This window comes from Typopeltis vanoorti, chromosome 24 (assembly GCF_054136105.1).
Source record: "Typopeltis vanoorti isolate ZY-2024b chromosome 24, IOZ_Tvanoo_1.0, whole genome shotgun sequence".
Classification (NCBI taxonomy): domain Eukaryota; kingdom Metazoa; phylum Arthropoda; class Arachnida; order Uropygi; family Thelyphonidae; genus Typopeltis; species Typopeltis vanoorti.
The window spans coordinates 21220472-21245684 of NC_143572.1; the positions used below are offsets into that span (position 1 = coordinate 21220472).

Genomic DNA, 25213 nt, shown 5'->3' on the forward strand with positions numbered 1-25213 from the left:
TAGTGGTCCCAGTACTGAACCTTGTGCCACACCATTAGTCACCTGATATTGATCGTAGCACTGCTGATAAGGTTTATTGGACATTAGTGCTCAATTAAATTGATAAATAACACAATTTTGTTAATATAAGAACATCCTAAGAAAAAACTCATGTTAAATGTCATTTGTAGATTTCTGTGGAACCATCCCATTGTAGATTTCTGCGGAACATCTGCAACCATCCCAATTAACTATTTTAATCTACTTAATGAAAAAATCCTTTAATTTAAGTGCATAAATAGAACAGGAAATCATGTTCTATTTATACAATTTTTGATTACGAAAGGATCTCAGGAACGTATATATTATGTAAACAGATTACTCTGTGTTGGGTTGGTAATAAGTTGCATCTGATACAAAATCATTGTAGGATGGCTTGAACACACCAGTCTGATTTTATGGTCAAATATTAATGAGTATCACTTTACTAAGTGCAAGGTGCATTTTGGACTAAGATACTGTGGACCAAGCATTATATTAAAAGAGATTTTCTACAAGTAGCTGATGAAGACCTAGGGATGATGGTGGACAGTGAATTGAAGTTTTGATGTCACAATGCTAAGGTAGTTAAGTCAATGATATCAAATAACTGCAATGAAGAAGAGAACATTATATAAATTTTGTGCACAGTGTCAGTTATACTCTAAAATCTCTCTTGATGTAATCACTTTTTTGAAAACAAAAACTGAATCAAAGAATGCACTTCGATGCTGACCTGTTACTAACAGCACCATTTTAGTGCTGTTGCTTTTCGTGTTAAGCTAAGAAGCCAAGTTACTTGGCAGTGACAGGCCAAGTACTGCTTATGACAGCAGTTAATTCCATCTGCACTGTTTTCTGTCTATAAATTGCATGCGTTCTTCTGGATAGTTTGCCTGTTTTGTGGGATGAAAGACCCGGGTTGTTATACAGACTGCTAAAACTACAAAACTCACCATCTTTTGGCCTAACAATAGTTCTCTGCATCCTAGATGGAATTCAAATGCAGGTCTTTCCAACCACTATATCATCAATGGAGCTATGGAGGCTATATGCATGATGTAAAATACAAGAGGAATATGTCTCTGCTTTCCCCTAGATGCCAAGGTTCTGTGCTATGTCTTTACTAGGAAGCATGGCTTCAAATCGAATTCTAACAAAACAATCTGAAAAAGACTAATTAAATAAAAATATAAAATAAAAATCGAGAAAAGAGATCGATCCAAAAATAACATACTGATTAAAAATAAATTGCCTCTACTGCTTTTGCTGATGCCATATTTCTAGGTATAGTTCAAAAACTTGTTTTCTTAAGAGAAAGCACTACAAATTAAAAATGTCCATTACAATGATTTTCAGTAGCTGAAACACCAATGAATAAACAAAATATGTGTCAGGTTTATTGCATCAAGAAGTTTACTTTTGGCCATCTTCATTAAACAGAAACAGAAGATTACTTATGAATATTTTATTTATGAATAACATTTAAATTATATACAATTATTCTTCCAAAAAAATCTGTACTTGTATTAAATACAATTTTTAATGACATAATCTTGAATTCTTCATTCAAATGAAAAATCTGTAAACTAGTTAAGGAAATAATGAAATATTATATGTCAACTGAGATTATTTCTAGGCATATGTTCTAGAATATAAAAAACCATGTCTCAAATAAACACATAATTTAAAAAGGACCTCTTTAATGATCTCATGCAAGTTTGGAACACATGGTACATTAGCTATGGGCAGATAAAGATTTGTTCAAACAATTAAAAATGAAAAAGGGGCAGAGATATATTAATATATTTGTCCTTTCCTTAATTTGAAGCTATGTATTGATCATTATCTGTGTAATGATAACACTTCATTATGAAATACGGATTGTTTTCTAACTCGAGTTTTCTTTGCAGCCATCAGAGAGAAAACCTGTTTTCTGAATTACAGCAACTGATTTACTCATTCACAGTTAGCATGTGAGAAAGAAAGAGAAAACAAGGGCTGAAACTGAATAGTACACAGTAATAAGGATGCTGTCTTCTTTCTCACATACAGTCTTTGCACCCTTCAATCCCAAGTAGCCTAAGTCATTGTTTCTCAATATTATGATCTAATTGCAATTTATTTTATTGCATGCTATTCTCAATTGGCAGTTATCAGTATTCACATTTAATGATATAGTAATTTAGTGGTTATGAATAAATGTATTAAAAAAATGAGTTATGAAAAGACAATTCTTTGTCATGCATACTAATCAAAAGAAGTTACATCAGAAATAATAAGAATATGGTCCTCAATTCATGAATCTTTGCTTATGAAATAATTTTGTTACACAAACTTATTTTGTAATTTGGAGAACATGCATGTATTCATAGCAGTCTACACCAGTCACATAACAATGATGATTCCTTTTATAACTGGGAAAGACCTACGTTTATTATTATCATCATTTGATCTCCATGGAGTCAGAGACTCATCATGGGAGGTACACACTATTGCATTGTCTGCAATAGTATCTCCAACCATGCTTTGAACTGACTCAATGTGTCTACACTTGCAACACATTCAGGCAATGCATTCCATCCACCAACCACTCTCCATGAAAAGAACCTTCTCCTCACTCCTCTGCTTACACCTACTTTATACAGTTTCCAGCAATGGCCTCTTGTTCTATCTTCCCCCCACCTCTCATTCTATGAAAAATCTCTTCCATGTCAACCTGATAACAACCCCTGACCAGCTTATATGTCTTAATCATACCTTTCTCCCCCCCCCCCTTCCTGTTATTCACAAGGCTTTGCAATTTACATTCTTTTAATCTGTCCTCACACTCCACATTCCAAAGATCAGAGAAGATTCACAAAGGTCGTCTTTGGAATGTGGAGTATGAAGACAGATTGAGAGAATGTAAATTGCAAAGTTTTGTGAATAACAGGAAAATTCAGCAACCAAATCTGTGCACAATAATCCATATGAGGCCTGATCAAGGCCTTATACAATGACATTATAACCTCTTTATTTCTGCATGTAAGAGTCCTCTGCATCATTGCCATTATCCGATGTGACATCTTCACAACTTACAATGTGGCCCCTCAATTTCAGGTCCATGTCCACCACCACTCCCAGATCTATTTCCTGTACTTCCTTTAAAGTTTCCCCACCAGATTCAAACTGTATCTAGGAGAAAGAAATCTTTGTTATGAGTGCATTTCAACTGAAGGTCAAATAACAGGTATCTTATGGAGGTGACAGATTTTTCCTCCTCAAAACTGTCCAGAGAACATGAGCATTGATAGAATAAACCATGATGACAGGATTTAATTAACTCAGCATAAATAATTTAATAATTAACTTTCAAGATGAAGCTCAAATGAGGGGGGTAAAGTTATCAGTAATGAATATCGTACTTAAATTCTAAGTTATGTTTTCCTTTTCCACCAAACACATTTAATGTCTAATTAAATACTTTGAACTTGTGGGAAATAAGCATGTAGCAGGACCTTGCTAGTCACATGTCCCTTGTAGTTTTGGCCATTCATACTAAAATTAATTTATTTCAGCTTAGTTATCCAAAATCCTATATTCTTCAACAAAAATTCTCAACAAATGATACATTACCACTTAAGTTAGAGCTGTACCACTCTGACACCAGGCTCATATACAGTACCATAATATGAATGATAAAAGTGAATTACCCTTGTATATACTTAAATTATGCTAATTTCCACAAATAACCTGCAGCCATGGAACAAGATACAACTAGCTACTGTTCTTAGTGTTGTCCAGTTGACTGAGCAGACAGTATCTGCTTCCCAACCAAGAAGCTGTTGGTTCAAATCCCATTACAGAACAAATGTCTTTAGATGGTATATGAATTTTACCACTACCGCCTTCTTACTGGAAACCTGAAGTAGCTTCAAAAAGTTCCATGCCTGGTCCCTCATGTTATCTAAATCTTAGTATGCTCAGTATTAAATGCACTACAGATTTACAGCTTTTCACAGGGGGGAGGGGGATTCGCATAAAAAGAAAATGTGTTAACGCTTGCACATCCTGTGTACTTACCATGATTTATATTTAAAAAATCTTAACTGCTGAGCGTTATTTAAAATAAACAAGAGGGAAAAGTTGATCTCATAATTATATTATACAGAGCTTTTAAATTGATTTACTGAGCATTTTTGTCACTGCTTGATCAAAAACCACATAACTACAGCAAAAATGTTATCATAACATAGGCTAAAAAAATGCATAAACTAGGAAAGGGGAAAAGATATTGTCAAGCATTACCGTATTACATTCGTTGACTCCAATATAACTCGCACCCAATTTTATTTTACGAAAAAAGAAATTAAAAAGTTTCACATATACCTCGCACACAAAAAAAAGTTTAAGCAAGTTCATGTTGGGGGCGATAGTAACTCGCTTGCCGCAGTAAGCAACATGACCTCCCCAACAGCCACTATACTGCAGATGCAAGAAAAACAAGTAGTTTTTATTGTATCAGTGAATAAGGCATACAAAGACGTTTGCAGTCTGCTTAATATATTTGTCAACAAATAGTGCAATTAGAGACAACTGGGATAAAAACAGCACTAACTAATGAATCACATATCCCCTCCCATAGAAACTAGGCTGTATAGACTCATGCAAAATCATATGTTGTCCTGTCAAACACAGTATCTAACTAAAAACTATTGTCCAAACATTTGTTCAAATTTTCAATTACATGAATTAAGTATTTGTTTGATTTCATTTGAAATTTTTGATGCCGTTAAGACAGATCATGAAGGCTAACTTCAAATAAAATTCAACTGCAAATTGAAACTAACATGCCATATAGTGTGTGTCTGCTCACCAGCCCGATGCAGAAATGGCAAGCAAACAAGCAGCAATAAAATTCAACCAAAGGGTTGAAACTTTGTGTAAGTTGAGCCTGCCTGCTCTACATGGAAGCAGTACACATATAATAATCAGAAATCCCATCGGAATGATAAACGGACAAAACACTGCCCCGATGTAAATGTGTTAAAACTAACGTTGTTAGCGGTTTCAGATATTTTGGAATTCAGTTGAAGAGAATCAGCATTTCAACTGAACAATTGTCAGCTTGCCTTTGTCGTCAAGTTGTGCGATCTTTTGTTAATACTGCACCATCATTAGAACTGTTGAGCAACTGGATTTTGAGAGCTTGGGAAATGATTTTGCCAGAAATAATTGCCAAGAGTTTTTTAAAAACTGGCATCTCTAATGCCCTGGATAGGAGAGAAGATGATGCTATTTGGGTATATATAACTTTGACAATGCACACAAGGAAACCGTTCTCAATACTGGAGGTAGCAATAGCAAATAGGAGATTCTTCTTAAGCCATTTTCAGTTTTTTCCTGAAAAAATTTTAGTTTCCGAAAATCCTCGCATACATCTTGCATCACGATTTTTTTTTTATTTTAATTTTGAGAAAAAAGTGCAAGTTATATTCAAGTCTAAACAAGTTTTAGTTTAAACATACTTGTCAGCTATGTTCAGACTAATTTTGAATTTTGCACGATTTCCCAATTAAGCCAGGAAGACTGACAGATTAACTGGAAAAGCCATGAAAAATTTGGCAAAAAATTGTTTGTTCAAAATATATTTTGAACAAACAGTCAAAATACATTGTAAAATAATTTTGATAAAAATTCACTTGCTACTAAAAACAGCGCAGTGCTAACGAATTAGTCACTACGTTATTCTCTTATCTCACAAACAGAAAATCTTCACAATACTGGTATCTTAACTGCAATCATAACTACAAATCTCAAATTCAATAAACAAAATATGCAATTTTACAAAGCAACTTTTGGTTATCCAACTGCAAAAAAACCTATGATGCACAACTTCAAATTTAAATCCAATAGACCACAGAGGTTCTCAAAAACTTTAAAGTATGGGACTGAATTAAATTTAAAAAAAAACCCAAAAAACTAAGGCTTTAATGAACACTTCTATTTCAAAAGATTATTCTCATTCCTAGAAATACAGCAATCCTTTTATAGAAGTAGCACTTGGAGCCGACTACTCTATTAAGTTTAGTTGAACTACTGCTATGCAAGTATTATGCACATTAACTTTCAGTATGGCTGTGCTCTGAACTCAGTGATTTTAAGTCATATTTTGTAAGTGTGATATTTCCTGGGGATGGTGTTTTTACCAAATATTAATGCAATGCAGGCACGGAATAAAATTCATTTTGTTAAATTACATCCATTAAATAATCAAAGCTTATCCACAGATATCCTGTACAGTATGTTGAAAATAAAACAGAATGGTTTATGCTAAAATATAATGCATTAGTGATGATAGAAGGAGTTGCATACTGTGAAAAAAGAGTGAAGGTATTAAAATATAGATTTAAAATATGCAAAGATCAACCAACAAACCATAACATTCAGACTTATCAGAGATAACAGATGGCTGATTATTTTGAAACGCAAGATAAAAAAATTGAGGTATCCTAAGTTAGGTTTAGTATAATAAACCATGTACACAGTAGTTTTTATAAAAGAATGTACTAAAATCACTCACTTAAAATATCCAATTATATAGTATTGTTCTACTGTACTGATGATGTCTGAAGATACCAGGACGAAATATTTATGTAATAAAAAAAAACATACTATTGTGGTTCACGTGTGTTAAATTTAGTCATAAAATATCCAAAACAGACAGAATATATTTAAAAAATCTGTATACAAAATATATAGTTAGCTTTTAACTATGGCAAATTCACTCACTTCAAACTACCTACAACCTCCTCTCTGCCCAATAAAAAAAAAAAACTATAGCAATAATGCTGTTCTACAAAAAATTTACAGCAAACTTCTCAATAACAAATTATTCCTTTGGCCAAGATGAGTTTGCTATAGTGAGAGTTCATGATTAATAAATGTTACGGTGTCTTACTAATTCCTGATACATAGTAACAGATCATTACTTATGGATATTTTGATTTCAATGTAATTAATAGCAAAAGCAACTAATATAGTATATATATTAGTATATTTTATATATATTATGCCAATATATGTCAATCTAGTATATTATGTCAGTCAGTCTTGTGTTCTCTTTCCAAGCAGCTGTTTTATAGGATGAATGAAAAAAAAATTTATGAGATTTCTCAGCTGTCACTTTCAGTTAATAACTCCCTATTAAAAGTTACTTTCACATCCTAGATAGGATCGAAATCCAGGGCAAGTGAAAGACAAATGTTGTCTACCATGTTCTAGTGATGTTTTGGGAAAAAAAAGAATCACTTAGCATGAAGCACAAGAGAAGGCCAGAAGTGTGATATTTAAATAGTCAGCAGCCAATTCATGAAGAGAAGGAAACAAAACTTTAAAATTCATCAGTTAGAAAAAGAAATTCAGAAAAAAGTTCCTATCATGAAATGGACTTGTTCAAGTTTGTATTGAACAGTTTCTTGATATATGTTTGTATAAATCTTGCATTGGACACTTAAGATAACAGACTTTTACAAAACATCCATCAGGCTGTAAACATGGATGATTCTCACATTTAATCTTATTTCCTTTTTTTTTTTTTCTTTCAGACTTCTACAACAAGGGTTTCACTCCAATCACATGAAATGTGGCTTTCTCAAGCCTTCATGAACTACTCTTCCAAGTCCATTTGGATTAGTGAAAGTCATCTGGAGTTTGACCCTATAGTACTGAATGAAATCAGGGATGATTATTGGATTTAATTATATTTGCAGTGATAATTACTCTAATAATTCATTTTAGTATGTATGTAATCCAGTATACAATAAAATTACACAACATTACTTCAGAGCAGACAGAATCCTCAAAAGCAATGGCCTTGATGTCATATACTAAGCACTCACAAGTACTACCTACAATGAATATCAATGATATTCATTGTAGATAGTACAATAGTACATACTACAATGAATATCAAATGATATTCATTGTAGTATGATTCTAACTTACTTAATTTAAAGATTTTTTCCCAAACTTCAAGGTCTCCTTAAATCTGTTTAAGATATTAACTCTGCAATACTTCTGGAAAGTTTACTGCAATGATTAATTGCTCTTTCACTAAAATAATCTTGAAGTCTGATCTACAACAATTATTCATATGCAACCCTCTTCCCTCCCCAGTATACAGTTCCTAATAAAGTGTAAAAACATCCTCTAATTCAATTTTAGTTTCAATTGAGTCTCCTCTGGTTTTCTCACAAGAATAATGAAAGTGACAGAATTTCCAAGTATTTTAAACTCTCTATCTGAAACAAAATTAAGATTCAAATCCATATTATAAATTAGCTGCCGCCTTTCTTTTAAACTTGATACTTGCACACAAATTCTTACCTGTATACAAGCATTATAAGAAAGGAGGTAATTGACTTCCTTTCACATGACACAATTCATTTAATTTATTCTCATAACTGTTTTAGTTAACCAATTTAATACTTTAAATCAACAAGACACATACATAAACTAGATATACCTAAAGATTTGGCCTAGACATACATATAGCCCTTTCCATTAAAATAAGAAGCGGGATATCACTGAATATGATCAGACTTAATTTTTCTCCACAGATGCCAGCCTGGGTGATTAAAGTAGATAGTTCTACTCTCCAACTAAAACCTTTTTTAAAAACATTTATAAGATTTCAAATTAAACATTTTTTTTAAAAAAAAACTTTTTTTTTCTTCTTGATCTGTATATCATGAAAAGATTTTCTGTAAGTTAAACTTGTAAAACTTGTTCAACTTATGCTTGGAAATTAGCATTTTCTATTTAAAAAAAAATGAATTTATTATTTTTTAAAAGCTCATTTTATTAACATATTGACTAAAACGAAAGAAAAAAAAAAAAAATCAGCTAACACCTTTTTATTCCCGTATACGGGGAGTAGGCAAGGCCATTTAGCCCTATCTAACTTTTGGAGACTGAGTGGGCAGTTCAATCTCCACTGGTACCAATCAGAGATAGATGACCCAAGGCTATCATTAATTAAGTGGTACACAGTGAAGAGAGACGGCTCAAATGTGCCACCATCTCGTGGTCCCTAACACAATATATTTAATGCCTGAAATAATGTGGGTTCTACGGTCGATTTTCTTGAGTTTACAGGACGAAAAACCTGCTTGCCCGTGCCAGAGATCGACTAACTCGGGAACCAGTCGAAAAAAGGCTTAGAAAAATTTCCTCTAGTCGCCGACTAGACTTGAAACCAAGCCTTCCTTCGTGCGGCCAAGCACCGTGGTGTGCAAATGCCACATCCACAGAGCTACATAGGCTCAATAATATCAATAATAATAATAATTACGGTCTACCACCTAGCGGTGGAATAAAACAAATATGTAAGGACAAACATCCTCCACCTCAACCAGTGGGATTTTTTTTAAAGTAAAAAAAAAAAAAACTCGCTGACAGTCAATAGCTCAACCTATAACTCAGGTGTTCATACAAGTTATCATCCAAAAGGGGTGACATTTGAGAGTGCATGGGGAGAACTAAAGTAATTAAAATTATGTAATATTTTGGAATATTTATTTATTGGCAGCACGCTGGTTTTATTCTATTGGTAGACCTGTAAAACACTCCAATTAAAGAACTATTTTCAAAAATAAAATACTTTTTAAACAAAATAAAAACAACATATGTTCGTGTACATTAAAGCAAATTAATGAAATTTTTAAAAAAAATTTACATTTTATTTTAAAATAATTTTTTTTCAATATATTATTTTTGTTTTTCATAAAATCGCCTGCAATATTATCCAAATTGAATTTTGCTTAAATAATATTAGTAATAGTAATGATAGATAGATAAGGCATGCTGAGGCAGTGTACCTGGCTTTTGTTTATTAAAATTTTCTAAAATCTTTTCTTACAATGCAATACTGTCATGCTCTGAACAAGGACTCAGAACTTCCTATCTGAAATGACCTACACAATCTTGTATCCTGCACCAGAATGAAGACATTACTATCAACTAGGGTGGAATTATGTGTTCGCAGTTCATGTCAATTTATCTGACAACATTAATTCACAACACACAATAATAAGAAAATAATATTTATCTAAGTTAATTACTGATATTTTGCTAGTAGATTATCCAGTATCTTCAGAGTACAAAAATCATTTGTCGCAGTATACAAACAGCAACAAGTTCATTAACAGTGGGATCAGTTTAAAAAAATTGTAATGGACAACACAAGGAAGTCCTAATTGGGGCCACCTACTGTTGGATAAAGAGAGAGAGAGAGAAAAAAGATGCTCTGAATATGCTGAATATAATACCAGTGGTCAATAAATAAGTTAAATAAATTTATTAATGATTTTCTTATTATTCTGTGTTGTGAATTAATACCATTAAATAAATTGATATCAACCAGTGGTTGAAATAAATATCTGAAGAACGAATCTTTTTTGATCCACAGACAATTATTCCAGTGGAGTAAAATAGTTTTTTGTAATTACAGGGTTGTTTGAAAAGTTTGGTAAATTTCTAATAGACACAATTCGTTCATTCATACCAGTGTCGGCACGAATCATCTTTTTCCATGACTCCTGGCAAAAGTTTAGCCACATGTGACACATAGTTCTCATTTGGCAAACATTTAAAATTACCGTGTTCGCATTTTTCCTAAAAATGGAGAAAAATGAGTTTCGTGCAGTGATAAAACACTTATTTGAAGAAGTGGATGGCTGCACAGGTCAAAGCCGAATTAGATGCAGTTCATGAGGACTCTGCACCAGCATTAAAAACTACTTATTTTGGGATAAATGAGTTTAAACGTGGTTCTAAGTCCATCGAAGATGAAGTGCACTCAAGATGCCTGAGGTCACTAGGAAGGAAATGATTGACAAAATCCATGGTATCATTATGGAAGACCACCGAGCGAAAGTGCGTGAGATTGCTGAGATTACAGGCATCTCAACTGAACAGGTGTATAATATCCTGCACGAAAAATTGAATATGAAAAAGCTGTGTGCACGATAGGTGCCGTGATTGTTGACTGTTGATCAAAAACAAATGTGAAAAAATATTTCAATGTTACAGTTTGTCACAATGTTTGGTGATGTTTAATCACAATTCACAGGATTTTTTGCATCGACTCATGACTGTAGACAAAAGTTGGATCCACCCATACACCTGAGTCCAAGCAGCAGTCAAACAGTGGACAATGCCCAGTGAAAGAGCACCAAAAAAAGTGAAGACTGTTTTGTCAGTTGGGAAGGTGATGGCCACTCTTTTTTGGAATTCCCAAGGAATTATCATGATAGAATATTTGGAAAAGGGGAAGACAATAATAGGTGTCTATTATGAGTCATTGTTGGACAATTTGAAAGAAGGACTAAAGAAAAAAATGGTCAAGATTAGCACACAAAAAAAATTCTCTTTCATCAAGACAATGCATGGTCCCACATATCGGCCATTACAATGGCAAAATTGCATGTATTGAGATTTGAATTGGTTTCACATCCACCGTATTCTCCGGACTTGGCCCCATGTGACTTATTGTTCCCAAACTTAAAAATTTGGCTCAGTGGGAAAACATTTTCTTTGAAAGAGGATGTCATCACTATTTTGAACAATGTGACAAATCTACTTTTTAGATTATTATTATTATCTGAAACCTCCAGGGAGTCAAGGACTCATCGAGGGAAGCTGTAAATTACCCAACCCAGCTATCACCAACCCTTGAATTCATTCACACTAGATGCACTCACTACCCCTAAGGGTAAATTATTCCACTCACTCATTGCTCTCTGGGAGAAAAACCTAGTTCTTACCCCTTTCTTGACTGCAAATAAATTTAACTTCCATGGATGCCCCGTGTTCTTTCTCTCTCCCACCTTCCATATAACGAAAAATTTCATCAATTGAAACGCTATAACACCCATTCAAAAGTTTATAGACCTCTATCATATCACTCCTCTTTCTCCTGTTAACCAAAGCCTATAATCCACATACTTGCAATTTGTGCTCATAATCTAAATCCCATAATCCAGATATAATCTTTGTAACTTTTCTTTGCACCCTTCCCACAACTTCTTTATCGCCTTGAAACCTGGGAAACCAAATCTGCACATAGTAATCCAAGTGTGGTCTTATCAAAACCTTATAAAGAGGCAAAATTACTTCCTTATCCTTACATGTCAAGGTTCGCTTCAACATAGCAATTATCCTCTGAGTTGTATTTGCAACTTTTGCTGTGTGACCTTCGAACTTTAAATTCTTATCCACCAATACACCAAGATCCCTTGCCTCTTCAGCTTCTTGTAGCATAACCCCACTAATATAATATGCCACTGGAATTCTAATCATGCCAAAGTGCATAACTTTACACTTACTAACATTAAACTGACAGCCATTTTCGTTTGCCCAGATTTACAGTCTATTCAAATCACTTTGTAACTGCTGAATATTAGTAGCATCCCTGATTGCCCTGCCTATCTTTGCATCATCAGCAAATAATTGCAAATCTGATGATAGGCCCTGCTTGATGTCATTAATGTACAGATTGTACAATAATGGCCCGAGGACTGAACCCTGAGGCACACCACTGGTTACCTTAAATCTTTGTAACTTTTCTTTGCACCCTTCCCACAACTTCTTTATCGCCTTGAAACCTGGGAAACCAAATCTGCACATAGTAATCCAAGTGTGGTCTTATCAAAACCTTATAAAGAGGCAAAATTACTTCCTTATCCTTACATGTCAAGGTTCGCTTCAACATAGCAATTATCCTCTGAGTTGTATTTGCAACTTTTGCTGTGTGACCTTCGAACTTTAAATTCTTATCCACCAATACACCAAGATCCCTTGCCTCTTCAGCTTCTTGTAGCATAACCCCACTAATATAATATGCCACTGGAATTCTAATCATGCCAAAGTGCATAACTTTACACTTACTAACATTAAACTGACAGCCATTTTCGTTTGCCCAGATTTACAGTCTATTCAAATCACTTTGTAACTGCTGAATATTAGTAGCATCCCTGATTGCCCTGCCTATCTTTGCATCATCAGCAAATAATTGCAAATCTGATGATAGGCCCTGCTTGATGTCATTAATGTACAGATTGTACAATAATGGCCCGAGGACTGAACCCTGAGGCACACCACTGGTTACCTTAAATCTGGCAGATTCACACCCATGTATACCACTTTTTGATATCTGTCTGTCAACCATCCCCTGATCCAAGTCAATAGATTATGTTCCAATCCCATATTCTCCAGTTTACACAACAGCCTATCATGTGGTATCCTCTCAAATGTCTTAGAAAAAATCCAACCTTATCATAGTGTATCCATTCCCTTTATTAATTAAAGAGAAAATTAAAGTCACCGATAATGATAATTTGCTTGGTACCCATAAGGCTAAATTGGAGTTATGGAATGGCGATATAAGATGGGATGAAAAAATTGGAAACTCGCTGGACCAAATGTGTAGACCTTGATGGAGACTATGTTGAGAAATAAAGGTTGATTTTTTCCAAAAAAAATGTGTTTAACTTATATTTTTACCAAACTTTTCAAACAACCTTCGTATATTACTATCCTACTGGAACAATTGATGTTTAGGCTCTAGGATATCTATCTTTGAGGATTTAATCCAGAGGAGCAAAATTTTTTTTTTATTCTGGTAAATCATTTTGATTTAAAGCAAAAAAATTTCACTCTCAGAAAAGAGTGCTTCGTCTGAAACATACACATCTTCTCTATAAATAAAACTTTTCTTTTACTTTCATTTTGTATTTCAACAAATTTAAATTATAAATATTATATTTCCTTCATATTTACAAATTTAAGGACACAAAATTTAAGAAATTATATTTCCTTGCTAGCAGCAACAATAAATAAATACTGTTTTTGTGTCATTTTTTTTTCACTATCATAATTCTCAAATTAGTCCTATATAGTCAAGAAATAAATAAATAAATTTTATTTATTTCTTGTTATGAAAAAATAAATAAAATAAAATAAAATATATACAGATTGACGTTTGTTTTTTTGCCCTGACCTGGAAATATATCTTTACATTGTGGTATCCTAATGATGGTTTTAAGGAAGAAGTAAATTATTCCAATCTGGATAGATAAAAAATTCACAATAACAAAAAAAACTTCTATCCTGGATTATTAATTTGTGCAATTAGAAAATAAAAATACTTTTGAATTATTTGAGAGGAACATTTTATTTTGGTTCAAAATAATTTCAACCCCTGCTATTAACAGTTATATAATCAAGAAGATTTTTCTTGTTTCTTCTGTGTTTTCTCTATCAATTTATGCATGTATTTTAGTAGACTTAAATCTGAAATTAGTGGAGCATAGTATTAATGCTATATTCTGCATTGTGGTATCCTAATATTACTGGGGGGGGGAGTAAAAGCAGTCTTATATTAAGAACTAATTTCAGATAACAATGCCTGGTTTCTGCTTACCTGTATAATGCAGTTCCTAATTTCTTTATGCACATAAGTGGAAATTAATGCCAAGTGCATTTTGTTCAAGTGAATTACAACTGCTATGATACTGAAATCATCTGATTGTTAGCCTAGTGGAGCACAAGATTCTAGACAGCTATCATCTCCAATTACTATGTATCAGTAACTTGAAAGCAAAATTATACTTGACAATAAATTATATTCTTGTTTTTATCCTTATATTTGTGTTTACTCAAGTGTAAACACAAATCAAAGTTCACACATGAAGTATCTTCATGACTAGGCTAATCATATATATATATATATATATTTTTTTAAAGAATTGAATGAATAGAACCCGAGATTTAAGTAAAAAGGTTTTAATATAAAAACATGACTAGTTTCGGCTTGTAACAGCCTTCATCAAAATATGTATGTTAACTGAGTTAATGATCATTCTTTCTTCATATATATATATATATATATATATATATATATATATATATATATATATAAGAAGTTTTTTTACCTTGGGTATAATATATGTTAAAGATGCCAAGCTATTTTAAACCTGGTTTTACTCCATTTCCCAAGTAAGCAAACAGACAAATAAGTCAAGTTTGCACCTGCAGGTAGTGCAAGTCTAAGTGACCTGTAAAGTAGTACACGTCTAGGCAACTCGTGGTAAAGGTGGAATAAGCTCTGATCACTATTCTTAATATTTACCCTTAATGCAAAAGCTCATCTCCTTTAGGAGATGTATGATGCTATGCATTAAAGGCAAGGGACCACTACCCAGACCGGTTTCGACCTTTATTGAGATCTCATCAGTGGGAGCTAGGCTTAGAAATACCAAAGTTAAGTAATACAGAGCTTATAAGTATTTTACCAAAACAAGTTACCATAAGGTGCTTTGACCTTATTAAATAAAAATCTCAGGATGAGAGATAGATGTAGGAAGTTTTTTACCTTGGGTATAATACTACTTTAAGGGTCACTTACACTTGCACTACGTGCAGGCGCAAACTTGACTTATTTGTCTGTTTGCTTACTTGGGAAATGGAGTAAAACCAGGTTTAAAATAGCTTGACATCTTTAACACACACACATATATTAATTTCCTCTATATACTAGTAGCACAGGTGTAAAAATATTCACAAGCAAACTTTTTTTGTTTGCACACACTTGAGGATGAAAACAAGTTTTTTTTTTCCAAGCATGGTTTACTTTCCTTCCCCAAAAAACGCTTGCTATCACTTTAAAAAACTAAACTTATTATCAAACCCATTCATGGTATTAAAAATAAAAAAGTTTACAACCTTTCACACATGGGATTCACATAAAAGAGGATAAGTTACAGTAAATATCAGGATTGGTGAGCCAGCATCATCCATCATCAAGATATCTGATGATACTTTTATTATTTCACAGTTGACTATAGGTTGCCAACATATGGTATTAATGTGCCACAAATTTTGCAACTTTTAGTGTGTAGGGGGACTGAATATATATTTTTGTTTTATTTTTTTAAATGTAGTTGAGCAATGTTGTGCCCTAATGTTTACAGATTTTCACCTCATGTGCCCTCAGGTGGTGTTAGCTCCTCTATAAAGATCCTTATGGAGGAACTAACATTAAGCTGCTACATCCTTATATAGTGAGAACATTTTACCTTACTTGGTAGTTTCCTTATGATAGTGTCATTTTTAATCATTTTGTTTTTCGGTTTAGGTTACTTGGCAGTGTCAAATGAGATATTTCTGTAAAGTGAATGATTGTAATATGTAACTGCTGTTGATTTGTCAACAAAATTCTAATTATCTCAGTGAGTTTGTCTTCTGCTTAGTTCTTCTTAATCAGCATTATGGAGCTACTAAGATTAATCTTATTAAATAATAAGATTACTAATGTTGTGAGTGAGATGAGAGATATGTGTCATAGTAACTCAACACTTACTTGTGGCATTACAATGGTGACTAAGTGAAACATTACTTCGATGTTGCAAAGAATTCATATAATATTAACTATAACAGAAAAGGAAATAAGAATTAAAAATGAGAGTTCCTGGAATAATCCTTGTGTTTATTGATTTTAAGCACTTGGAATATCCAAAACCTACTACACTCCATCCATAAAAAGTATCATAAACAGAGTATGCTAATCCTACTCTCTTCATAAAAGTAACCCTAGCTTCAAAGTTAGTGGGATTAGACTGCCTCAACACACCTTACTCTACTTATCCTCATAAACCACCATCGTTATTATTAATATTACTATTATTCACTTAGCACTTTATCTGTTCAAAGAATGAACTCTTCAAACAAATCAGAAATGCAAAGTGTTAACGGTATAAACGTAAATAGCATGAACGATAATCTGTCAAATAGATATTTATGAGTTAGCCAATCTCATATGGAGGAAGTGGGGTTTTTTACTCCCAGAAATCCCGTGTACAGATAAATCGGCCTTCAGAACACTCACAATTTACAGCCAAAAAATACTATTGTTGGTGATGATGGGTAGTAGACGGCGTTGATGGTAGTAGTGTCATAGTAGGAGAATTAAGTAGTAATGGAGAGGGTGAGATGTATTTACGAAGTAGAGTAGAGTGCCCTCCCATGACAAGTCCTTGGACTCCCTGGAGGTGTCACATAATAATAATAATAAATGAATACATTCACTTCATGACAAATGCTCGAGTCAGTTAGGTCATTCATCTATACCACGAAGCTATTCATTTCAGGAGAGTGAAGGGAAAACCTACCAATCAGGAATTTATCAAAATAGTGGAGCAAGAAACCACTGAAGAAAAAGAAATTCGAGAACTTCATCCTACCCCTACCGTTACATTACAAAGATTTACAAACTGGAAAAAACTGACTGGTAAAAAAAAAATTTAGAAACTGATAATACAAATTTCAAATGGAGTTTTGGAAGGCCTTGTTGTCTACATGGAAATTTTTAGAGAAAAGAAAGAAAAAAAAATTCTTAGTTCCAAAGAAAGAAGCAGATTGATTTTCAGAAGATGTAACAATAAATCCTTTGATGTTTTCACTTTTGCATAACTAAATAAATGTGTTTCATTATTTAAGTGTTGTGTAGTTTGGTGGATAATTTCAGTGGATATATAATATGCGATATTATATAATTCACACAAGAAATGCAAGCTTAATTCATGATGCTGGGTCTAGGGGAAATTAAAATTTGATTTATGACAACTTGCTAATGATGGTTTTCAGGAACAAATTAGGTTATAAAAGCAGGTGTCCAAGTATTATTTAAAAGCATTTCACCTGCTTTGTCCTTTTTTTGTCTGTAACACCACTATGTCAAATATTTATCTCTGCAATTCCTTTGCTAGCTCCACCTTTTTTTTATTTTCCCACTTCTCCAAAGGTCTTTGATGGTCAACTTTTACTGTTCACTCTGCTTCACTTCACAGAAAAGAAAACATGAATAGAGAATTGTTCCACCCAGATTGCATGACAATGTAATGTAATTAAATTCACTTAAATTAAAATCAGAATATAAACGTTTCTCAGAAAAGAAGTAAAAATTACATTTAAGATAAATTAAAAATGTATGGAAATAAAACACAAAAATAGGAAATAAAGTCTTAAGCTTAATCATGCAGAGGAAGATAATGCTCTTTCATATAAAATATTTCCTGCTCATAAAAAATAAATAAAAGATTCATATTTCCATCTCTCACATCACTGTTTATAATTCCCAGGATAAAAAAATGAATCATATTTTTGATTGATATTAGATAAGCAGCTGGAGCTGTAATTAACCAACATGAAAATTCAAAACTAAAAAATTACCATTAAACGTATAGAGTTATAGACTAAAAAATTCCAAATTTTGTATGCGTGTGCATAATCACTGTATAACACACAACTTACATATACTATCCTACCAAAAGGCATGGAACAAATGCATATATGAACAAAACATGTCTTTATTGACAGAATTAATATCATGTCATCCCACTTTTAGTCATAACTGCTTCAATATATCATGAAAAGCTTTCTACTAATTTCTGATAGAAAGCTGGTATTGTAATTCTCTTTAACAGGAGTAATTCTACTTCATTACACTGATGTTAGCAAGTTCACCTAAACCCCGACATAATTCAGTGTGGCTTCCAGTTTATTCTACAGATATTCTAACAATTCAGATTGGGATGCTATGCTGGTTGTTGCAATGTTCTGATGTTATTTTCTTCATGCTATATGCATACAATGACTACCTCCTAAGATGAAGCATTATCATGTTGGAAAGTGTAAGAACTAATGCTATATAATCACATCATCACAATCTACATCATTACATCTGCAGTCCTCACTGCTGCAACAACATGCTCAATTAAAAAAGTATTCTCCAGGTATCCACCATTTATAAGCATTCATCAGAAAGCACAGCATAGTTCACTGTTCCAGAGGATCAATTTCAGCATGGTCTGGATTCTATGACCTATGCATATAAGGATGTGTGTTTGCTGTTGTTAATAAAGACTCACAGATTGCAACTCTTTCAGGAAATTTCATGGCATTAGCTTGCTATGTGTTATATGTAACATTTATACATGAATGTGAATGCTCATCTAGATACATACACATTCTTTCTGGTTTGAAGGCAAGGCAAGACAAGGTAATGATTTCTCAAAGAGTAAACAGATTTAGCAGAAGTTTGATACCAAGTGACTTGCTATCTGTGTTCTAAAGACTGCTATCCAATTTTTTTTTTCTTGGATAACGAAAATTAAAAAAATTAAAAAAAACAATCTGTAAAAATTTGCAGGATTATTTCGGCAAAATCAATCTTCATATAAATACATAGATAATTTATTCTTCAATAAGACTATTGTTCTAAAATTTGTGAATACTGTGATATGAAAAGGTCTTGTGGCCACTCCGAAAGATATAAGAAAAAAAATCAATGCTTCACTAATGAGTAACTAAAAGGTAATTATCTAAAACTGCTTCTTCAATATCTACAGTCTTAAATCATTTTCTGGTGCAACACCCTCAAGCGACATACTAGATATGACAATCCAATACATTTAATAAGTTTTAACATGTTCATTGTCAATCATGCGATATCGCGTGATGCGAGTTCTCACCTGCCGGCCAATCACACGTTATCGCGTTGACGTCGCTAACTAAATAAAAAAATAAAAAAATTTGCCCACCACACGAAATTCCAATTTTCAGCTTGGCAATGAAAGTGTTAAAAGAGGTATACCGTGAGTAAACATATCGAATACAAAATTAATAACGGAAAAAACTCACGTACAAAGATTATTTAATAGTATAATTTTCACCTGTGTGTCACAGGCATCTTCAGTACATTAAGCTCAAATTAAACAATAACTGACAATTCCAAAAAGCGCCACCTAAGTAGCTGATGTAAGATAACTAAAAAGGTCAAAACTTTCCTAAAACAAAAAAAAAAAAAAAAATTAATACAATAAAAAGTTAGGAAAGATTAGCTGATTTGTAAAGTACTATCTCCCATAAAGGGGAATAGATGTAAGCCGTCGCATCTGTTTAAGTTAGGAGAATGAAGTAGAGTTTCACATGTTTCTTTATAAAGGCGTTCCCATGAGAAACTGACTTTTGTGAAGAACTCCTGTCTTTCTCCAATGTCTTTGTCTGAAATACAGATCTTCCCATATTTCGGACAAACGGGAAGATGCCTCTATTCGGCTAGAAGAACACCAATCTTATATTAAATACTTTAAACCTGAAAAGTCTGGACTTGCAGAACATGCCATCTTCACTAGACACAGAGTTCATTGGAGAAAGACAAGAGTTCTTCACAAAAGTCGGTTTCTCATGGAACGCCTTTATAAAGAAGCATTTTTTTGTTTTAGGAAAGTTATTGACCTTTTTAGTTATCTTACACCAGCTACTTAGGTGGCGCTTTTTGGAATTGTCAGTTATTGTTTAATTTGAGCTTAATGTACTGAAGATGCCTGTGACACACAGGCGAAAATTATACTATTAAATAATCTTTGTACATGAGTTTTTTCCGTTATTAATTTTGTATCAATACATTTAATATTTCACTGTTTTCCAATAAATATTTTCTTCTAAACTAGTATTATCTGCTAGGTCAGATATTAATTTCAATCATCTAAAACCATCCTAACTATATCAAGCATTCACCTGTATGTTACTGAGTCTTATCTGCCATTTTTGATTCAAACACTTGCTTTACTAATACTTTCCATTCTATTTTAAGTGACTAAATTATCTTAGATTAGATATACTAAAATCTTATACAATTTTTGCCAGCATTATGTTGTAACCCTGACACTATACACTGACCTATCTAAATTAGTAATCAGCAAGAATATTAATAAAAACATAAATAAATAACAGTATAAAAAATAAAATAAAGAAAATAATATTTTATCTATACACACCCACGTGCATCAAACCTGTCTCTTCCCTATATAGTGTCTGTTTTGCAATCTGGATAACTTCTTCAGCAAGGTAATTATGCAGAATGAAGGTATCAAACCATGAGCTCATCATTATGAGAATATGACCAGCTACAGCAAATTGAAACATATCAAATGAGATTTGTTTGCCTTTGGGCTTACTAGCCTTAGTTTGCTACACTGATTTCAAAAATTAAATGAATATAATTTTTGAAATATCTAGTTTGCAAAAAATCTTATATATCAAAGGTATCTTTATTATGTCAAATTTATTTTAAGTTAATGACTAAATAAGCATCATCTTAAAAACTACATTATGAAACTCATGGAAACAACTACCGTGTCGGAGTAAAACTTTAGTTTAATATTACTCCAATACAGTAGTTGTTTCCATAAGTTTCATAACGTATTCTGATCATTGTGTAAGCATGAAGGAAAGGATACAAAAGAAAATGAAAGCAGAGTTATGTAAAAGTACAGTTATCTGGAATTCCTATTTTTTAAAATAAAAAAAAAAAAAAGAAAGAAAGAAAACATGATTCTTATCTTTAAATTGCTGTTTTCTGATTTTTTTTTCTCCTTGAGAGACATCAGTAGTTTCTCTTTTTAAATCAATAGTAATCTACTATCTTCTAATGTCCCAGCATACACAGTATGTTCCTTCTCTTTTTATATTCATGGTGAAATCTTTCACCCTGTTCTAGACAAGGAATATATTTCACCATGCTCTTTGCTCAATGTACCAGAATTCTTAAGGAAATAATCTAAATGACAGTACAAGAAATGAATCTTCAAGCTTATTACAACCTACTTTGAGATTTTCAACCATGTATTCTTCTAACATTAGGATCTTTGTTGTTACCGGGAAATTTTGCTGCTACATTTAGGAAACCAAATGATGCTCCTTTTTTAAACCATTTGTTCTGATCCACCTAAAAAGTGCATTCTGATGTTCAAGAGGTGAAGGAGAGTGCATTTGTGGCTTGCATACAGTCCAGCAAAAATACGTTTTATACAAGCATAAAAGCTCTGCTGCTGCTGTGCTAAGAGTATTCAAAACCAAAGGAAACAATGCAGTTGTGTGTTCTGTATATGCTAACATCAAATAAATACATTGTGGATACTTTGAGTTATATGTACATCAAATTTTCAAAGGGACTTCAACATACTTTTTCTGCCAAGTTTTTCATATCAGCTTCTGATATGCTGTAACACACACTGGAACTACAGGTTTCCAAAAATTAAGGAACAAAGAGAAAAACTGAAAATTCAGGGGGAAAAGAGAAAAAAAAAAAAAAAACTTATCAAATAACTACATTATGTAAAAAGTGACAATGAATCTGGTTATCTCATACAAATGAGTGGCATCAGCAGTATATGCAAATGAGCCACAGCAGACATTTTGCAGTAGTTTTCCATTCTCAAAGACATTTTCAAAATTCTGGGATATGGCTGCAAGACATTTAACTGATAAGTTTAGGTTGTGAATCGTCATAAGACTAGAGGCCAGCCAAAGTCAACAGAAGTAGCAAGATGGTTGCATGCGAGTCATTCCATGGTTCACGGACTGTGGAATCAATTGCAATAGTCATAAACAGCTTCGCAGAGATACAGTGAAGGAAGGCCAGCTACAACCACAGTGTATGACCAATATCTGATTTATCTGCTCGCTGAATGAATCAGTTACAATCTGACCTCATATGGGCTACAGGAATACTAGTACTCTTTCCACTTGCACAGAAACTTCACAATGATAGTATGTATGATAGGTAACCAATAGTCTGCACATCCCTATCTCTACACCACAGGAGAGATGGCCAGGCTCCATGTCAATTAGACTGAAGTCCAATGGATGGAGGTCAGTATTATTTACAGAAGAGTCCTCATTTGCTCTACAAAGTGATACCAGGCATGCTCTGATCTGGAAGGAACCAGGGACACATTATCATCCCTCGAAAATTTGTGAAAGGGACACTTACAGTGGAGGTAGTGGAATGGTTTGGGGAAGCATCTTGTGAGCAGACACAATGACTTGTATGTGCTTTCTAGCAGAATCATCAATGCTGCAACTTATATAAATAGCATGATAGGGGAGACATTTATCCTACAAGACAATAATGCTTGTCCAGTGCTATAACAAACTCACTCATAACCAATGAAAAGTCCCACTCAAATCCCCACAGGCACGACTGTGAAATTCACTACAGTAAACTATTCACTATAGCAAACTATTCCTGTAATCCCTACAAGTGGCTATGAAATTAACTAAATGGAAAGTAGAAATCATACACTGATCTCAATTAAAATTTGGTTACTTATCAATGATTTCCTGGATTTAGAAGGTACACACAATAACTGATCTATCAATTATGTAGCTTTTAAAGATAAATAAATAAAACCCATACTTATAAACAAAAAGCCAAACATAGCTTCTACCGAAAATTTTAGTCACCTCTGCCACTAATGCCTTAATTATCCAAACGGCAACATGGATAAATTATATCAAAAATGTAAACTGAGAGAGAGAAAGAACATTCGTCTGAAATAGACTAAAAGGGCAATTTCAAAAAAATAGTATCAGTAATGAAAATTCTCACTGAGTTTAAAACATTAAACAAGCAGCATAGAAGCAACAGAACAGAAACAAAATGGATCCTGTGGTATATTGAAAAAATAAAAACATTAGAAACAAAAAAAGTATCTTTTAAAATGTTTAATACTAAGAAATGAAATATGACTTGCAAAAAATACTCAGAAGGTACTGTAAACAACTGAAATATGATTACAGAGAAGAGAAACATCTGGAGAATGATCCAAAATCAAAGAAATGAAATTTGTGAATATATAAATATACACCAGTCAGGGAATTATTTTCTTTTTCAAATTATATGAAGGCAAAGAAGAAATAAAAATATAAAAAATATATAGTCAGAAAACAAAAATGAAATTAAAATAAACAATATCTCTAAAAACTTAAAAATAGAAAATCATCTATAATTGGTAAATTTATAACAAAATGCTAACACATAAAGGTAAAGAAATAATTGAAGACATGAGAACTTTAATTCAACATATCTTTAAAAAAAGATAGATCCCAAAAAACAACCTCCCTCTGAAACAGCACCCTACAAGGGAGAAAACATCAACGATGACACTTTTGTCAGAAAAGCTGGAAAACTAAAATTTTGCATCTGTGTACAAAATTTCAGTTTTCCCTATTCCATAAGGAAATGGGAAACATTCACTCCTTCAATTGTGTAAATGAAAAAAAAAAAAAAAAAAAAAAAAATTGTGGCATATAGTGCTCATTTAGTACTCAATCAGTTAATACACACACTTTAGCAATTTTTTTTTATTGTTATGACTAACTGCACATATCTAGAATTTGCATAGTGGAGGGAAATTTTTCTGTTAATGAAAGAATTCCTTTACTGATCTGATTAACTGAGTGGACAACATATCTGCTCTCAAACCAACAAGTTATGGGTTCAGATTCCACCAGGAATACACAAATGGAAATGAGAATATCTTTTAGGGCAGTAAATGAAACTATCCTGCTTACTGAAGGCCTGAAATGACTTGGAAAAAAAAGTTGTTCCATGTTTGTTCTCTAGAGCAGGATTTTCAAGGTTCCCAATTATCTGACCGTCTTAGCTCACTCACAGTACTAACATTAATGTATGCTACAAATTTACAGACTTTTGTGGGTGGGGATTCACATAAAATTAACAATAATGAACTTAGGAGAAAAGAAATAAAATAAAATAAAGTTACAATTTTGGTATTTGAACATCCTAGTCAGTCTGCAGTCATCTGTAAAGATGATTGCAGACTGACTAGGATGTAACTAAAATTGCATTTCCAACTAAACATGAAACTAAAATTGACATTTCCCCTTATTAGAGTATGGATTGCATACATGAAAAGCCTCTTATCTAGCCAATTCATTAACCAGTCTTCAGCACCCTTGAAAGCACCATAGATACCATGTGAATTACTGTATAATAAAAAAAATAATAATTCAAGTATTGTTGATAAATATAACAGATTTATACAGGCTTATTTTGTTTATTTTGATAAGAAACAAGAAGTCACATAATTTTTCCCACTTGGTTTGTATACAATACTCAGGATCAGAAAAATAAATAAACAGAATAAATTTTCAATATAATCACAGTCTCCATAGCTTTTATTGCCTAATTTGTGTAAATGCAAACAAACAATTATACACATCCTTCAAACCGAAAGAAATCCTCAAAACATTGAATTTAAAAAAATGACAAAAATAATGAAGT

General features: G+C 32.8%; 1 protein-coding gene across 4 annotated transcripts in view; it reads right to left on the reverse strand.

Annotated features, from left to right (window-relative positions):
- Nucleotides 1-1471: 1471 nt before the first annotated feature.
- Nucleotides 1472-25213, reverse strand: part of LOC150092988 (nuclear receptor 2C2-associated protein) — a 142911-nt gene continuing 119169 nt past the window's right edge. For all 4 annotated transcript variants that reach the window (XM_090414120.1, XM_090414121.1, XM_090414118.1 and 1 more), the window contains one exon: nucleotides 1472-1600. In XM_090414120.1, the coding sequence (XP_090270246.1) occupies nucleotides 1487-1600 (114 nt within the window). In that variant the 3' untranslated portion in view covers nucleotides 1472-1486. The remainder of the gene's footprint in view (nucleotides 1601-25213) is intronic.